Source organism: Macaca mulatta, chromosome 7 (genome assembly GCF_049350105.2).
Source record: "Macaca mulatta isolate MMU2019108-1 chromosome 7, T2T-MMU8v2.0, whole genome shotgun sequence".
In the NCBI taxonomy this organism is placed as follows: domain Eukaryota; kingdom Metazoa; phylum Chordata; class Mammalia; order Primates; family Cercopithecidae; genus Macaca; species Macaca mulatta.
The window spans coordinates 54615867-54634792 of NC_133412.1; the positions used below are offsets into that span (position 1 = coordinate 54615867).

The 18926-nt window shown below is 36.1% G+C and overlaps 1 protein-coding gene across 28 annotated transcripts in view; it reads right to left on the reverse strand.

Moving 5' to 3' along the window:
* Positions 1-18926, reverse strand: part of SCAPER (S-phase cyclin A associated protein in the ER) — a 568707-nt gene that overhangs the window by 144462 nt on the left and 405319 nt on the right. For all 28 annotated transcript variants that reach the window (XM_077939992.1, XM_077939989.1, XM_077939985.1 and 25 more), the window contains one exon: positions 13003-13118. In XM_077939992.1, the coding sequence (XP_077796118.1) occupies positions 13003-13118 (116 nt within the window). The remainder of the gene's footprint in view (positions 1-13002; positions 13119-18926) is intronic.

The following is an 18926-nucleotide window of genomic DNA, read 5'->3' on the forward strand; positions in this document are numbered from 1 at the left end:
TTTCCAGTTTTGGGTGATTATGCATAAAACATCCATAAACATTCATTTATATTTATAAATGATATAAATACATACATAAAAATATATGTGAGAACATGTTTTATTCCTTTGAGGTTTAACTACCCAGGCGTGGGATTGCTGGATCATACACTAAGTATATGTTTATCTTTTTGAGATAGTTACATACTATTTCCAAAGTGGCTGTATCACTTTGCATTCCCACAAGTAGTATATGTAGTTCCAACTTCTCTGTGTATGCTCTCCAGCACTTGGTATTACTGGTTTTTTTTTTTTTTTGAGATAATCTCGTTTGGTTGCTCAGGCTGGAGTGCAGTGGTGTGACCTCAACTCACTGCAACCCCCGCCTCCTGGGTTCAAGCAATTCTCGTGCCTCAGCCACCTGAGTAGGTAGGATTACAGGCGTTTGCCACCATGTCCGGCTAATTTTTGTATTTTTAGTAGAGACGGGGTTTCACTATGTTGGCCAGGCTGGTCTCGAACTGTTGGTCTCAAGTTACCTGCCTGTCTCGGCCTCCCAAAGTGCTGGGATTACAGGTGTTAGCCACTGTGCTTGGCTTGTTTGGTTTTTTAAACAATTCTAATTAATTGACATGTTGAAGTACCTCAGTGTAGTGTTAGTGTGTATTTCCTAATGATGTTGAGAATCTCTTCATGTGCTTACCTGGCATCTTTGTATCTCATTTGGTGAAGTGTCTATTCAAATCTTTTGCACATTTATTAACTGTTTTATTCTGTAATGTATCTACAGCAGCAACATAAAAATATACCTGACTGATGGAATTAATGAATATAATACTATCTTCCTTTCCCCAAAGAAGTAAAGAAATCACACTTCTCAGCTTAGAAAACATGTGGAAGGCTTATAATCTTTAAAATTTTAAAACGAGCAAAACAAGATCTCATTTACAAGCACAAATGATAATACTAGGCATATGTCCTAGTTCATCTCTACAGAAAGTAGAATTACTAGTAAATACATATTATTAAAACAATGAATTTTAAATTATAAAACAACATGGAGTCCTTATAAACAGAAAAAAATTGCTATTTAATTATGTTTATAAATTTATTTATTGTGGCAAGGGTGAAATTTTTTCCAATGGAGTCTGATTTTAGTTATGCTCATTGGGTCTCTTGTACCAAACATATTTTAAATGTAGAGTACTAATCAGAATAAAATATATTAAACAGAAATAGAGAAAAATAGTATTTGACATGAAAAATGTATTTGTAAGAAGTCCTACATGTGGACTTGCATATATGGAAATATTTTTAATATTATTGTTTCAGTGATAAAACCAGAGGATATTAAATTAGTATAAATAGACGAATAAGTCTTGGTTAATAAGAAAATATCCTCTCAGCAAGAAACTTGGGAACAGCAAAAAACCTGGGGACAGAAAATTTTAAAATGTAGAGAAAGAGTTAAAATCTCTTTAAAGAGATTATTCAGTTTTGACATTTTCGTGACCACAGAGAAGTTAGACTTGTAACACAATCTGAGAGTGGTTTTTTGTTGTTGTTGCAGAAGACAATGGGATGGATATTTAGATCAGAGTATTAGTTGTGGACGAAGGGGGAAAATTTCTCCTAGTGGCACTGGGATGACTAGTGTAAACCTACACTACCTACACTGCCTTCTCTGTCTTGTGGCTCATTCTTTGTGAGGCCAGAACACTTAGAGTGGGTGGGGATAATGGGGAGAACCACCATGCTGCAATAGCAAACCAGCTCCAGAGAGGGGTCTTTAAGGGGTGTTAACAATACTTCCTGACAATGGATCTTCACTGTGGGGATATAAATTATATGCATCCTAAACATGAGTTTGCCTCAAGTCAATATAATAATCACAAATGATTATTTCCCTGCACTTCATATCACAAAATATAACATTTTAATAACAACAAAATTAATGTTAAAATTAAACTATTTTCCTAATGATAATGTTGCTTCAGAGTAAGGAGTATGAAATCTTCAACTAGATGTGTTATTTCAAGGGTTTTTACTTAATTGGTGAATGTGGTACAAATAGAATAGGCAATTTAATTATTCCACAGAGAATTCTAACTTTAGAAAGGAAATCATACATATTTTAAATATCAACCTAATTAGACTTTCTGTATTTCCTCAAATTAGCCTCTGACTGAGAAAGTGTTATGTTTCAAAGATTACAATAATACAGTTAAAAAAAGTAGGGTGAGCATCAAATTAGTTCATTAATTTTAAACTCTAGTGCTAGAGCATTATTTTCACTGTTAACATGAATTTGTTAATAACAAGACGACTATGACAAGTAAGTCTGTAGATATATTGTTAAGTAAGATCTGGCTATATAATTTTAAATTCACAATTAAACATGTTGCCTCTGGAGAAGACCCCAGGTGGTTTGCAGTGTTAAATAGCAGATTAAAGTTGACACGACTAATTTCTTTACTCTAATCTTATTAGTGGTACAACAGCTGTCAACTGTAACCATCTCTATAAAGCCTTTTGAGACATAAACAAAATGCCTCAATATGTCAAATGGAGAATAGTGTTTATCAATCACTATTGCTAATTAGCTTGCAAAATAATTTTTGCTTTTATTGTCTATTGGGGATAATTATTCACTTTTAGTAAACTTTTATCTAAAAATAGATATTTAAAATTTATTAAAATCATCCTGACTAGAAAAAAGTAACTGTTTATTAACAATAGATTATAGTATAAATTTCACCCCAACTGGCAAATACTATTTTATTAGTGCTTACTAGGGGTCTATGATGTGGTAGACACAGGAAGTGATACATAGGTTCCAATTCCATGTCTTCAACTGTTACTTACAAGAAGTAAATTAACTATGATAAGTTCACTCGGTATTTGCTGGCTGATTTAAGCATTAAAGAGTGTTTATATACACAGAAATGTTGTATCTCATTTTTAGACTTCATTGCTGGATCTTATGTGAACATTTTGTCTCACACATACTAACAGCTACATGTGGTTTTTGGTTCACCTTTCTCTTCTGTTAGATCAGTTCCTCTTTGGTCCCTAGTCTGCTAGGTGGGAAAAATGATTCCACAGATAATTTCCTATACCCACATCAATCAACCAGTACAAAAACACCCAAGTCAAAAATCCAAAACCAATCAACTAAACAATATCTCAATCCTCCAGCAACTCACAGGAATAACAGTATTTTTATATCAATGAAATTATATTTTACTTTTATTAAAATAGTGAAAGTTTCATGTTCACAAATCAGAAAGAAAAGTACAGCTATCATCACCCTGCAAACACTAACTTTGTAAGAGATCCAACCAAGAACGCTCATTGATGCAAACTTCGAACCAAATAGTACTTTTTGCTTACCCTTAAATAATTTGTTTTGTTGTGTAGTACAGAATATCTTATTGATTGGTCTCTTCTTAGCTATGATGTAAACTTTTTGAAGACAAAACTTATCACAGAAGAAATTCAACAAATACTGGCAGACTGATAATATTTCTCTCTGATGATAGCATGCAGGCAATAAGGTACAGAACGAAGACCAGAATGGGATGCTCAAACATAGCTCAGCTACACTGATGATGGAGGGTAAATCATTCAGTCTTTAAAACCTTTGGTTTCTTCATTTGTATAGTGTGATAATGTAAACATGCCAAATACTCTGTTAAATAAATGTAATATACCTGACAGCTCTACATGGAAATCAAATGCCTTACCATAGACAGGTTACATTAAAAAAAATCTCAACACTGTGGCTTTTATCAGAAAATATGAACCCAACACCTATCAGTGCAATTTTTTCTTAATACGTTCACTCTCTAGAAGTAGTATTGACACTGGTAAAACAACAACCCAATCTGGAATGAAGTTTTGCATTTCTCATTGGTGAGGGAGAGGGGAATAAGAGATGATGCAGACCAGGCACAGTGGCTTACGCCTGTAACCCCAGCACTTTGGGAGGATGAGGCAGGTGGATAACCTGAGGTCAGGAGTTCGAAATCAGCCTGGCCCACATGGGGAGACCCTATCTCAACTAAAAATACACAAATTAGCCGGGCATGATGGCATGTGCCTGTAATCCCAGCTCCTCAGGAGGCTGAGGCAGGAGAATGGCTTGAACCCAGGAGGCGGAGGTTGCAGTGAGCCAAGATTGTGCCATTGTACTCCACCCTGGGCAATGGAGCAAGTCTCAGTCTCAAAAAAAAAAAAAAAAAAAGACGATGCAATGCTCTGAAAATATGCATCTGGTACTTGACTATGTCATTCTTTGGGGTAGATAAATAATATGGAGATACTTCTTGGTTTTCCAGAGAGGAACAAAACTGCAACTCCAAAATAGCTTTGAAATGATATAAACCGATGATTTTCTTCATTCTGTTAAGCACTGCAAAATGACTTAACTAAGAAAAGATCATTTATATTTTTCAAATGCTGTGTTTTTTCCTCTTAGTAGTTGAAACTGCACTGTTAAATGTAAATAATAAAGGCATAATATAGTAAAGCTTTTTCTTGTAGCTGTAGGATTAAAGTTGTGAGCTGTATTATGCTGCCAGGATTTGAGAGGGAGAAAGAGAAAGAAAGCGAAAGAAAGAGAGAAAGACATACATACATACACACACACACACACACACACACACAGAGAGAGAGAAAGAGAGAGAGAGAGAGAGAGAGAGATGAAAGCTGAAGGGGGGAAGGGAGAGAGGGAAGGAAAAAAAGAGGTCTATGTGGGTATGCTCTTATAATCTCATGCCTTCTGAACACCTTAACCTCACTTTCATAATAGGCAACTGGCTTCTAATTTCAGGAAAATCATTGGTGAAATGATTAAGTTTCTCATTAACAACCTTTTTTTTTTTATTTATTAAAAAGCTGGACTATAGCCCATTATGATCAAGTCTGAGAGAGTAGGGTCTGAAGAAATACACTTTTCCATTGTTTGTAAATATAAGACAATGCTCTTGGGTTTCAAAGTAAGTGCTCATTATAAAGTTAATGATGAGATAACCAGTCTGGGACACTAAGTTTCCCCTACAAAGTAACATTTGAGAGTTATAAAGAATATGAGCAGTACTGTTATTTGTTCTTACAGAACTTGTATTTTTCTTAAAGAACTATACATAATATATTTTATTTTCTTTGATTCTGAAGATAAGCTCTTCACTGTAGGTATGTTCCTTTTAAATGTGTTTACCTTAGGACCTAGGGATAGTAAGTTTAATGAACGTCATTTTCTATATAGATCATCCAAAGTGAGGTCAACAGAAAAAAGGAAAGTTCAGTCAGTCCCAACTTGTAGTAACAGCATTTAACGTTCATAAAGAAATGTACCCTAGAGAGCTTGTAGAGTATACTTTCTCTCTTCACTCCTACTTTAAACGGTGGGCATTCATTCATTCTTTCTTGACGTGAAGAATTTTGAAAAACAACTATGAGGTCACAAGGAAGGCTCTATGGCAAAGTCAAATATTTTCAAGCCAATCTAGTGTTAAAATAATCTTTAATATTTGTATTTGAAAGTATCAGCTTCATTTGGTTGGAAGGAACAAAAATTTACTCAAAATATTTTAAGTAAAAAGAGCCATTTATTGTAAGGCTATTGGGAACTTTCACATGAGTCCAGGAGAAAATGAACAACCATACCTCAAGAGAGCTGGAACAATGCTAGCTCTGTGGACTAGACTGCTTTCATTTCCAGCCCCCTTCTGTCCCATGAAGCAGTTTTGGTCTCCTCTCTTTTTCCCAAAACGGCCTTCCTTAGTCCTGCAAAACTTGGAACGCACATAGTCCTATAATGGCCATCCCAGAAGTGAATCTACATGATTATTTAAATTCAAATACCCAGGAAAAAAAATGACTCAAAGTTCTGCAACTTCCCAACTGCAAATTCCTGAGAAAGAAACTTGACTGGGCCGGTTCAACTTTTTGTATTGGATTATAAATCCTATCTTGCTCGCTGGTCAGTAGATTGGTTGCTCTTGAGTCAGATGTCCTCTCTTTAGAATTTAGTCAGCTATGGCCATTGAGGGAAGCACCACATGGATGGCATAAAATATAGCTGACAAGGCATGGATGTAATGCCTAGAACAAGTAGTATTCATAAACCACTGAAAAAAAGAAGGACACAACAAATAGGAAGAGAGAAGGTGATTATGGCAGGCCAACAAGAAAGAAGAAAAGGTAACAAGGAAGGAAACTCATAGTAAAAACTGTGAGAGTCTGGATTATGTTGCAAACTGAAGACACAAAGGCAAAGACTTAATAGTAGATGAGTCCCAAAGAGAACAGTCAAGTGAGTCAAGAGACTGGATTAAGAAGTAAGCACACGAGGCCTGGCATCTCAGGAAACTAAGTTGACAGATATTGGCATATGTAACAAAACATTCCCTTAATGAAGAGTCTTCTGTTATACCACCAGGGTGGCTGTTCCACAAAGGTAACACAGTAGGCTACTACTAATAATATTTAGAGTTTAATATGTCTCATTTTCCATGACTGTAAGTTCCCTGAGGACAGGGTCTATTTCAAGTGGTTCCTAGGTATGGCAATCCCATTGCCATGCCCACAAGTGATCCAAAGAAGGAAAATGCTAGAAAATAGTTTCCTAGGAGTAAGGACTGGAAGTCCTAGATTATTTACCTGCTTCTGGAGCACAATGAGTTATCTCTTTTCTACTATAAGAGGAATTGTATCAGCCTCTACATAACACAAAGAGAAGGAAACAGAAGCCTTTGGGGACAAAACCTCAATGAGTAATGGGAGAGCAATTCTGAACATTCTCTCTGCTAATGTTCTCTCTGAACATTCTTTCTGAAAAGAATAAACACTCTTTTAAAGGGGTTATCATAGCTCTGAAAGGTTGTAGTCATACCCCAATGTGACTGCTTCCAACCCTCATCTGGCAGTGAGCCACATACATGGTTGCTGGTGATTGTGAGGAATAAACAAGGTAATACGTGCAGAGCATCTAGCACAGTGCTTGGCACCAAGCACACAATAAGTTAGTTTGTATCGCTTTACCAACTCAAAGGATCAGGTAAATGCAATATTGCCAAGTAAAGTCACAAGTTTTACTTTATTTTACTTTGGAGAATACATTTGATATCTTGTTGTAAATGATCTTCCTAGTGAACAAAGCTCCATTTCATATCATTCTAAATTTTTAAAAATTACATTTGATGAGTATTGCATGGCCTGAGTAGGATGGATTTACTATAGGCAGATAAAGGCATACACTATAAAGAAATAAAAAGCAACTTTACTGATCTATTTGATATGAAAAACCAGGCATACCTTATAAAAAAAGAATTATTTTTCCTGTTAGTTTAAAATGGGGCAATCTTATACCTACTGATGTGCTCTTATTCTAAAACTGTGATAAGGCCAATGACCTTATGAATACAGTTCTAGCATACTCTTTGGCCTTTTGAGTAAGTAACAGTCACAGATACACGACATTCAAAAACTCATGGAAGTTTAAAGACAGACTAAAAAAGTCATTGCCTAAAATCCATGTAACAGAGAAGAAGAAGAATAGGATGCTCAGACCTAGCTCAGCTAAACTGATGATGGAGGGTAAATCATTCAGTCTTTAAAACCTTTGGTTTCTTCATTTATATAGTGTGATAATGGTGCAAACATGCCAAATGCTCTGATTGTTAAATAAATGTAATATACCTGACAGCTCTACGTGGAAATCAAATGCCAAAATCAGAAGGGTCATATTTGGTGAAAATGAGATCAAATTGTAAGTCTACAGAGTCCAATATTTGAGGCAGTATGCCCTTTTAACGCATTGCTTTTATCTGTTGGAGAAAATTCATTCATATAGTCACACAATATTGACTATTGATGTCCTGTGATTTACAAATAATGTATTTACTATGTGTCATGATCCTAAGGACTTACAATCTACTTGGGAGAGGTGATAGTACAGCAAACGGAGTACTTGGCAATGCAGCACATAATAAAGTGCTAAACCGAACTATTCTCTAACCTGTTTGATATTTTTTTCAGCGATAAGATAAAGACACAAATGTTCTATAGATCAACTTTAGGGCTGACACAAAGTTAAGGAAAATTAAATTGAATAAGTGGCCACATCAGGATCTTGATAGACTGGGCTAAAACTTACCAAGATGAAGTCTGAATTTAGGGTGAAAAAAACAAATGCCCAAGTAAAATTAATAGATTACAACTTCTTAGAAGCCAAAGTGACAAAGACTTAGGGATTTAAAGCTCAGTAATTAGGCAGCATAATATGGAGTCAAAACAATAACTACAACAAAAAACACTGAAAATAACTAAGTGCTTTCTTTGTGCAGGGACTTAAACACGTGCACTTTTAATCCTCATAACAGTTCTGTAAGGTAGGTATTAGTCTTACCATTTAGTTGAGGCTCTGTTAAAACAAGTAGTTTGGCCCAAAGTCATATAGCTCATCAGTAAAAAGCAGAGTTAAGCCTGGATCTGACTCTACAGCCTATACATTTTTCACTATACCATGCTGTCTGCTTTGCTTTGTGTTGATGAATGTACTTCTATATAAAAAACTGTCCACAGGGACTATGAAGAGATAAGCAAGGCTGACAAAGAAGAAATAGGCACCTGATTAGTTCCCCAACAGAACAACCTAAAGTAGCTCACAGAGTTTACTATTTGACCCCTGGTCCTTGTGTAACTGTCAGAAATTATGAATCTTAAGTAAGTAAAAGGCAAGCTGGGGAAGACTCTTTTTGGTGGCCCAAGAGGTTTGCTGGTTGCCTGTGAATTACGAACATCTACTACTGCCTGGAAAGGGCTTGGAGATGTGGAAGGCCAGTTTAGTGCCACCTTTCACTTTAATTATCATTGCTACTATGTACATATACTATAAAAAGACAACACAAAGTTTTGGTACAGCTGCTTCTAGTCACAGCAGATTCATCTTCTTATTTACATAACATGGGCCATTCTTTACGCTCAAAGAAAGTGAAAACTCCTGTTTATTTTCAAATATTAAAAAGCTATGATGAACCACTATTATTAGTCTAGAGTTTTTAAAAGGCTAGAAGATGTCATTCATTTGTCTGTACTTGTTTTTGGCAATTTGTAGGTTTGGAAGGCCGAGGTGGGAGGATCATTTGAGGTCAGGGATTCAAGACCATCCTGGCTAACATGGTGAAACCCTGTCTCTACTAAAAATACAAAAAAATGAGCCGGGCATGGTGGCGCGTGCTTGTAATCCCAGCTACTTGGGAATCGCTTGAACCCAGGAGGCGGAAGTTGCAGTGAGCCGAGATGGCCCCACTGCACTCTAGCCTGGGTGACAGTGAAACCCTGTCCCAAAAAAAAAAAAAAAAAAAAAAAAAAAGTTTGTAAGCAGAATAGCATTAGTCTTCCCCAAAGGAGATACAAACTGCCTTGTTTCAGGGCGATCTTTCTTGGAACTAAAAACAATTTTATTGGAGCACATCTGTTTAAATGATTGATTTTGTAATAACACATCCTGACCTAAACCCTTTCAGAGATAACTTGAAAATAATTAAAGCAGTTTTATGGCCTTTCCCTGGTTCTCATAAGAGCAAAACAACCTACTGCAGACTCAGAAAGGTTTCAAAAAGTCACACTTCCAGAAGCAGGTATAATTCTCAATTTCACGTTAAAAAAACAAAAAACAAAAAACAAAAAACAAAAAAAGCTTCTGGAAGCAAATATTGATTCACAGGAAGTTGCTTAGCAATAATCATAGAACAAACAAGACATGCAACTACTGAGGTACTATGTGGAGTAAAAAGAGATATGAACAGTACGGTAAGAAAAGAGGACAGGAAGCTGGTTTATCCACTAACAAAGAGCTCAGGGCTTCAGAAGCAGCGACACATAAGGTTTATAGCCATAAGACTCCAGGTTTCAACAGGGTAACTGTTAGGAGACAGTGGCTTAAACTTATCAAATCCTCTATTTATCACTGAGAAAAATTAAACAGGATATTCTAAACTAGCCTCTTTAGGTAAATGCCATGAAATGCCACAGGAGGCAGGAAACAGCAGTAGCTAAGGTGGCAAAAGGTTCATGGAGTTGAGGGGTGGAAACCCACTAGGGATGGAAAGATTCTGGACAGGCTGAGAACAAAGGAGTGCCCAGGGACTATGGAAAGCCCAGGGCCTGGGCAGGGATTTGTGCAGGAGAGTAGTTGGAAGGAAAATGAGAAAGAATATTTTTTGAAGTAAGCCACTGACTCATGCCCACCAGTATGCTCTTATTCTACATTTAAATCTGAAGTGGTTACAAAATTCCCCTTGCTGTTCTTTGAGTAAACAGCATAACACTCTTACGGCTTTAATCCTTTAGCCCTGAAAACTGAAGCTGCTTTAGAAAGTAGAGTTATGGTATTGAGACTGTGCTCAGGATAAAAGAATCTTAGAGTTGATGCTGGATGCCCACAGCTCTCGGTGCTAGACTCACTCAATAAGTAGCACTTAGTTGAAAACACAAATCTATTGTGAATAGTGCCACAATAATCTATAAAAAATAAAAGATCTATAAAAAATCTATAAAAAATAAAAAAGGATGAGTTCATGTCCTTTGTAGCGACATGGATGAAGCTGGAAACCATCATTCTGAGCAAACTATCGCAAGAACAGAAAACCAAACACCGCATGTTCTCACTCATAGGTGGGAACTGAACAATGACAACACTTGGACACAGGGTGGGGAACATCACACACTGGGGCCTATCGTAGGGTTAGGGGGAGGGATAGCATTAGGAGATATACCTAATGTAAATGATGAGTTAATGGGTGCAGCACACCAACATGACACATGTATATATATGTAAAAAACCTGCATGTTGTGCACATGTACCCTAGAACTTAAAGTATGAAAAAAAAAAAAAAAAAAAAAAACACAAATTTATTGGCCTAAAGTGAAATGAAGGAACAAACTCTTAATCCTGACCCTGTGGGTCAGCTAGTGCTGACCAGCTACGAGGCACTGGTCTGGACTCTCAAGATTCCACAGCTCCTTTGCAAAGGGAGTGTGCTAATTCTTGCTTAGGTCTTTGTAGGAACTGTGGACACCTCTTCTATTTCCTAAACAAGAGGCAGAGATAAGCACCAGAACAACATACTCTGTTACAATGACAATAGCAGCTTTTGGGAAACAGGCATTTAATCTAGGTTACCAACCAGAGAGCTTAGTGTCATGCATGTTGAAGCCTACCAGAAAACAAAACAAAACAAAAAACAAAAAACCTCTAGGTGAATTTAAGATAAACAATATAAATTATTAACAGTTATCAAAGCACTCTCCCAAAGAATCAGTATCATTTCCTTTCTTATTTCAAATATTTATTATGTTTCATTCCTTTCTTCCTTCCTCCCTGCCAATTAACATACAGTAAGTGAAGACAACCTGCCCAGCAACACCCTATAAATGAAGTCCATTTTGATAAGAAATAGCAATGCTTCTGGGTTATAAAAACCACTATGCATGCTATAACTTGCCTTATGGGGAGCTTTCTGCTCCAGAGAAAGATTTCCTGACTTAAAGAATACCTATATCATTCTTCATTAATCTTTGTGAGTAGAGGAAAGGAATCCAAATCATCTTTGTCAAAAGCTTGTACTTAGAAATATCACATGTCAGGTAGCTAGCACTGTCTTAAACCAGGCAAGACTACTTTAAAAACTCTCATTTAACATTTATAATGTAACTTTACATTATAATATACAAATATACATTGTAATAAAAGCTTAACAGTTTACAAAGAGCTCTGATATACATTATTTCAACTGGTCCCACAGTAGCACCACGAGGTGAATATGATTACATTTATTTTTCCAAATAAGGAAACAGATGCAATGAAATTAAGGCACTCACTGAAATTCTCTTAGCTAGTAGCCTGGCAGAGGTAAAACCAGAACCCAGCTTTGTCCTACTCCAAAGCCAATGCCATTTCTTTTTAATACAAATGCCTCTCTCAGAAAAAAAAAAGATAACATACTCTTGGAATTTTTTTTTCCTGTTGTATCCAATGGACAAATGAAGCATTCACTTTTTTTTTTTTTTTTTTGAGACAGGGTCTTGCTCTGTTGCCCAGACTGGAATACGGTGATGCAATCATGGTTCACAGCAGCCTTGACCTCCTGGGCTCAAGTGATCCTTCCTCTCTTAGTCTCCTGAGTAGCTGGGACTACAGGTGTGTGCCACTATGCCTGACTAAATTTGTTAATGTTTTGTAGAGACGGGGTCTCGCTACATTGCCCAGGCTATTCTCGAACTTCTGGCCTCAAGTGATTCTCCTGCCTTGACCTCCCAAAGTGCTGGGATTATAGATGTGAGCCATTGCACCCTGCCTAAATGAACTTTTATTAAAACCTCTTATTTAAACTCCGTAAATAAGTCTCCACAAAATACCCAGAAACTGCGCATGTTACAACCCAGGAATACAATACTTTTGAAATAACATTGCTGCTATACCCCAGGTGGCCAGGGACTTAAGAGAACAGGAAAGCAATTTACCGTTAAAGACCAACGTGCAATTCAGTTCCCAGCAATTTGGCTGGGACTCTAGGCTATGGCACTCTTCGCCTCTGACTCCTCTTCCTGTATGGTAGGAACTTGCTGAAATTTCACAGCTCAGACTTTTGTTAATGTACTTACTCACTTCTTTTTTCACATGTAACACAATGTTAGCTTACTGTAACTATTATTTATTTGTGCTCAATTTTTGGAAGCAGTTAGAATTGCTCAAGAGTTTATCAATTCTTCTTGATTTCTGATTAGAGCACATCACAGACCAAAGAGATTTCCTTTATAAGGCTTTTTAGGCTCAATTTGAGTTTTGCAAGTGATGTTGAGCACCTCTGTTTTTCTCCCTAATGGGCAGTGTAAGCTTTTGCTATTCAACCCTGAATACACATACAATTTTCTTGTCGTTCTCCATATGGAAACCACAGGGCAGAAATGACTCACAAATGAAACGTAAAAAACAGATTAAGAAACTATACTTACTTAGGAGGAATTCTTAAAACTGTGTTCACATTTGTGGCTGGGACTACTACTTGAAGGATGTGTTCAAGGGCTGTTAATCCACCAGCAGCTTGAAATGCAATCTGATCTGCCACATTCTAGACAGAAATACAAACAGAAGTTAGCCCAATTTCCCAGGCATAAAACTATAACTAAAATGATATCTGTAGTCTGAAACATGGGGATGGTTCAACTATTCTACAAATATTATTTTATAAATATTTGTTGAATGCTACTCACTGCTAATTGTTTCAGTACTAGGAAATATAGGTCAAAAGGAGTGAGCATAAAAGACATAGTTGCTCTCCTCCATGAAGCTTAAAATTTGGTAGATGGCAAGCACCGGCAACCAAAGCAAAAAGGGACAAGTGGGATCACATCAAGTTAAAAAGCTTCTGCACAGCAAAGGAAACAATCAACCAAGCAAAGAGACAACTCACAGAATGGGAGAAATGGGAGAAAATATTTACAAACTATCTATCTGACAAGGGATTAACAACCAGAATATATAAGAGCTCAAACAACTGTAAAGGAAAAAAATCTAATAATCCGATTTTTAAAATGGGCAAAAAATCTGAATAGACATTTCTCAAGAGAAGACAAACAAATGGCAAAGAGGCAAAGGAAAAGGTGCTCAACATAACTGATCATCGTAAAAAAGCAAATCAAAACTACAAACATACTATATGATCTAATTTATATGAAAATCTATGATAGACAACATAGTTGTCATCCCAGTTAAAATGGCTTTTATCCAAAGACAGGTAATAACAAATGCTGGTGACGACGTGGAGGAAACGGAACTCTCATACACTGTTGGTGGGAATGTAAATTAGTACAACCACTATGGAGAACAGTTTGGAGATTTTTCAAAAAACTAAAAACAGAGCTACCATATGACCCAGCAATTCCACTGGTAGGTATATGCCCAAAAGAAAGGAAATCCATATATCTAAGAGATATCTGCTTTCCCATATTTACTACAGCACCATTCACAATATAGCCAAGAACTGGAAGCAACTCCATCAGGAGATGAGTGGATAAAGAAAATGTAGTACATATACAGAATGGAGTACTATTCAGCCATAAAAAGGAATGAGATCCTGTCATTCGCAACAACATAGATGAAAGTGGAGGTCCTTATGTTAAGTGAAATGAACCAGGCGAAGTAAGACTTCACATGTGCTCATTTATTTGTGGGAGCTAAACATTAAAACAACTGAACTCATGGAGATAGAGAATGGAAGGATGGGTACCAGAGGCTGAGAAGGGTAGTGAGGGGACCGGGTAGTGGGGAAGGAAGTGAGGGTAGTTAATGGGTACAAAACAATAGTCAGAAAGAATAAGACCTAGTACTTGATAGCACAACAGGGTGAGTATACTCAATAATAATTTAATTGTTCATTTACAAATAACTAAAAGAATACAGTTGGATTGTTTGTAACACAAAAAAATGAATGCTTTAGGTGATGGATACCCCATTTACTCTAATGTGATTATTAAGCATTGTATGCCTATATCAAAATATCTCATGTAAACCATAAATATATAAACTATGTACCCACAAAAATTAAAAATTAGAGAAAAAATGAGTGCCTAGAAGAACACTAATCAGATAGTTATAAATAAGGTGATTTTAATTATAAGTACCTTGAAAGATAAAAGGTTCTCTATGAGAATAATGGGGGAATCAACTATATAATGGGGAAAGGGTCAGGATAGGCTTCTCTGATAAAATTGAGGTTTTAAGACAAGTAAAAGAAAGGGGGAAGAAAAGAAGCACTCCGGGCAAAGGAAAAAAATTATATATAAATTTTTAGCAATACTTACTTAAAAATCACATCTTTATCACATTGTAATCTTAATTACCACCTAACAATATAGACTTCCACAAAGATTCCCTCTACTAGAATATTTGTCTTCAGCAATAAAAGATAATCTAATATCTAATCATTTTAGCTGTATCCTTTTAAAAAAACACCATTTCAGCTATTTTAGGAGAACATTAAGTAACAATTTTAGAACTAAACCTATGATTATTTCTATGCAATTTACGATCTGTATATAATCCTTGCGGGAAATAACATTTCCAAGTTATTTGCACTTCTTTGGCATGGGAAAGAGAAAAGTAATTCTATGCTACACTGTGTGTTTTTAAGCATAGGCAGAATCAATGCAACATATATGTAAAAAATAAGATAGCAACCTATTGTGCCTTGAATTGTGCCCCCCTCAAAATCCATATGTGGAGGTCCCAACCCCCAGTATTTCAGAATGTAACTGTATTTGAAGAGAAGATCTTTAAAGTGGTAACTAAGTTAAAAGTTAGGCTGTTAGAGTAGGCTCTGGTCCAATATGACTGATGTTCTTATAAGAGGAGAAAAAGGCACCGGGGTTACACCTGCACAGTCAAGAAGCCACATGAGGACACAGCAAGAGGTGGCCATCCACTAGCCAAGGACAGAGAAGTCCAGGAGAAACCAGACCTGTTGACACCTTGATCTTGGACTTGCAGCATCTACAACTGAGGGAAAATCAATTTCTATTGTTTAACCAACCCAGTCGTTGGCACTTTGTTATGGCAACCCCAAGCAAACTAATACAACCCCTCTATTACATCACCGCCTTACATTTCTTCTAATAGTATTCCACAGCCTTGAAACTTTGAAATACTGAGGTTTTTTTGAAAAGCGAGTGGGGAGGAGATATTAGTATATATAAGCTCTGTCAAACATATTTGCCTGATTCTTCTGGTGTTCTGAGCATTAATGACATACCAATTATTGTCTCCAGTACATGTCTAGAGTTTAGCAGTGTTATCAAATGCTTATCTTAATCATTCAATTGCTCTTTGTGCACAATAAAATACATTTTGTGACTATAAGAAGTTCATTGTGACAGCTAGACAAGACTCATACATGTAAGATTAAAATTAACAATTTTGTTATTAATGGAAAAATATTTCTTTGCAAAGTTAAAACAATCAAAACCTCCAAAATCCAGGTACTTAATAGTTTATTTAATACTGTAATGCTGTCATTATTCCCTCTTTTTATGTTAGGATGTCAATATACTTAGAATAATAAGCTCTGTGTATTATCATATAATATACATAGAGAAGTGTACTAATCATAATTGTACAGCTCGATGAGTTAAAAAAAATTGAACACACTGTGTAACAACTCCAAAATTAAAATACAAAGCTTCATAGCATGCCATAGTATCCCTTGTGCCCATCCTATTCACTATGTCTTCCTTGTGCCAAAATGTAAAGGTTATCCCAACTTTTAAACTCATGAATTCATTTTGCCTTCTTTTCATATCTATATCACACTTTATCCAACTGTGTCTAGCTTTTTTTGGTTGATTGTTTATTTCTAAATTCATCCATGTTGCTGCCTGTAGCAGTATTTCATTCATTTTCTTTGCTGTATATTATTCCTTTGTGACTATATCCACTTATTTAAATGTTTCACTGCTGATTGACATTTAGCTTGTTTCTACTTTGACACTTTGGACAACGCTCCTTTAAACATTTGTGCACATTTATTTGGCACATGTGACATTCAGCTATGTTGGGCATATCTAGGAGTAGAACTGCTGGGTCACAGAGTATGCATAGGTTCAGTTTTAGTAGCTAGGGCCAAACAGCTTTCTAAAATATTTCGAACAATATTGGCGGTATAGTGTTAATTTCCGTTATTCCCCATTCTCACTAAAATTGGTTTTACCGGTCTTTTTAACTTTGGTCATTGTAATGGGTGTGTACTGGCATTTTATTGAGGCTTTTATTTCCTGTTTCCTGATGACCAGGGAGATTGAACATCTTATGTTTACTGGCTGTTCGTGATTTTAAAAATTTAATTCAGGTATATTTTATAATTGGGTGAAAGGCTCAGATCTTAAATATACTGTTCAATCAAACTTGACAAATGCTTATCAAGACACAACCATTTCTATCACCCTAGAAAGTTCCCTCATGCTCTTTCCATGGTCAATCCTTCCTCTCTGAAGCAACCACTGATTTGTTTCATAGTACCATAAGTTAGTGTTGTCTATCATAGATTTTCATATAAATTAGATCATATAGTATGTATAAATATTTTCTGGATTTAATTTGGTAGGGACTGGCTATCCCACCAGTAGTTTTATACCAAGCCTAGGGAACTGTGGAAACATCTCAAGTGTAGGGAAAATGGTAGAGGGTCAAGATGGGGATGTAAACACATACATACACCTCCTTTCTTATATGTAAAACAAGGATTCCAGATAAAATATTTTAAAACATTAAAAGTCATAACCATATTAAAAATAAATGAAACATCTCTGTGAAACAGGGATGGAGAAGCTCATAGTAATGCATAGGGCAAGGGTCCAATTTTTAGTAGATTCTCAAAAGAACATTTGCTCCTCTAGATTATCCTCTTTTCTTCAGCTTTCACACTGATCCAGCCTCCAAATTCTGGAAATTCTACTTCTGTTACAGTTCTTGCTTCTTCTCTCCATGCCTACTGTTAATAACCATGTCAGAACCATGTCTAGTTAGGCTCTCATGGTATCTTGTTTAAGGTATTATAACAATCTCCTAATTAGTATCTTTGGGTCCAAGTTTACCCTAACCAGCCCATTTTCTAGAGCACTGCTTCCCAAACTCTATAAAAAAACCCAATTTTTTGTTTTTAACATTTTTACTCCATTATAGACTGACACTTTTGTGAAATACAGATGAAATACTGAACAAATGGGAAAAAATGTACTAAGTAGAAGGCCACATTTTAAAATACTGTGAAAATGACCACACTGCCAAAGGCACTCTAAGAATTCAATGCAATTCCCATCAAAATGCTATCATCATTCTTCACAGAACTAGAAAAAACAATCCTAAAATTCATATGGAACCAAAAAAGAGCCTGCATAGCCCAAGCAAGACTAAGCAAAAAGAACAAATCTGGAGGCATCACATTACCTGATTTCAAACTATACTACAAGGCCACAGTCACCAAAAGCGCAAGGTACTGGTATAAAAATGGGCACATAGACCAATGGAACAGAACAGAGAACCCGGAAATAAACCCAAATACTTAACAGCCAACTGGTCTTCAACAAAGCAAACAAAAAACATAAAGTGGGGAAAGGACACCATATTCAACAAAAGGTGCTGGGAGAATTGGCTAGCCACATGTAGAAGAATGAAACTGGATCCTCATCTCTCACCTTATACAAAAATCAACTCAAGATGGATCAAGGACTTAAATCTAAGACCTGAAACTATAAAAATTCTAGAAGATAACATCGGAAAAACCCTTCTAGACATTGGTTTAGGCAAGGATTTCATGACCAAGAACCCAAAAGCAAATGCAATAAAAACAAAGATAAATAGCTGGAACTTAGTTAAACTAAAGAGCTTTTGCATGGCAAAAGGAACAGTCAGCAGAATAAAGAGACAACTCACAGAGTGGGAGAAAATCTTCACAATCTATACATTCAACAAAGGACTAATACCCAGAAACCACAAGGAACTCAAATTAGCAAGAAAAATTAGCAAACAACAATAACAACAAACAAACAATCCCATCAAAACACAGGCTGAGGACATGAATAGACAATTCTCAAAAGAACATATACAAATGGCCAACAAACATATGTAAAAATGTTCAACATCACTAATGATCAGAGAAATGCAAATCAAAACCACAATGTGATACCACCTTACTCCAGCAAGAATGGCTATAAAAAAAAAAAAAAAAAAAAAAAAGATGTTGGTGTGGATGCAGTGAAAAGGGAACACTTCTACATTGCTGGTGGGAATGTAAACTAGGAAAACAGTGTGGAGATTCCTTAAAGAACTAAAAGTAGAAGTACCATTTGATCCAGCAATTCCACTACTGGGCATCTACCCAGAGAAA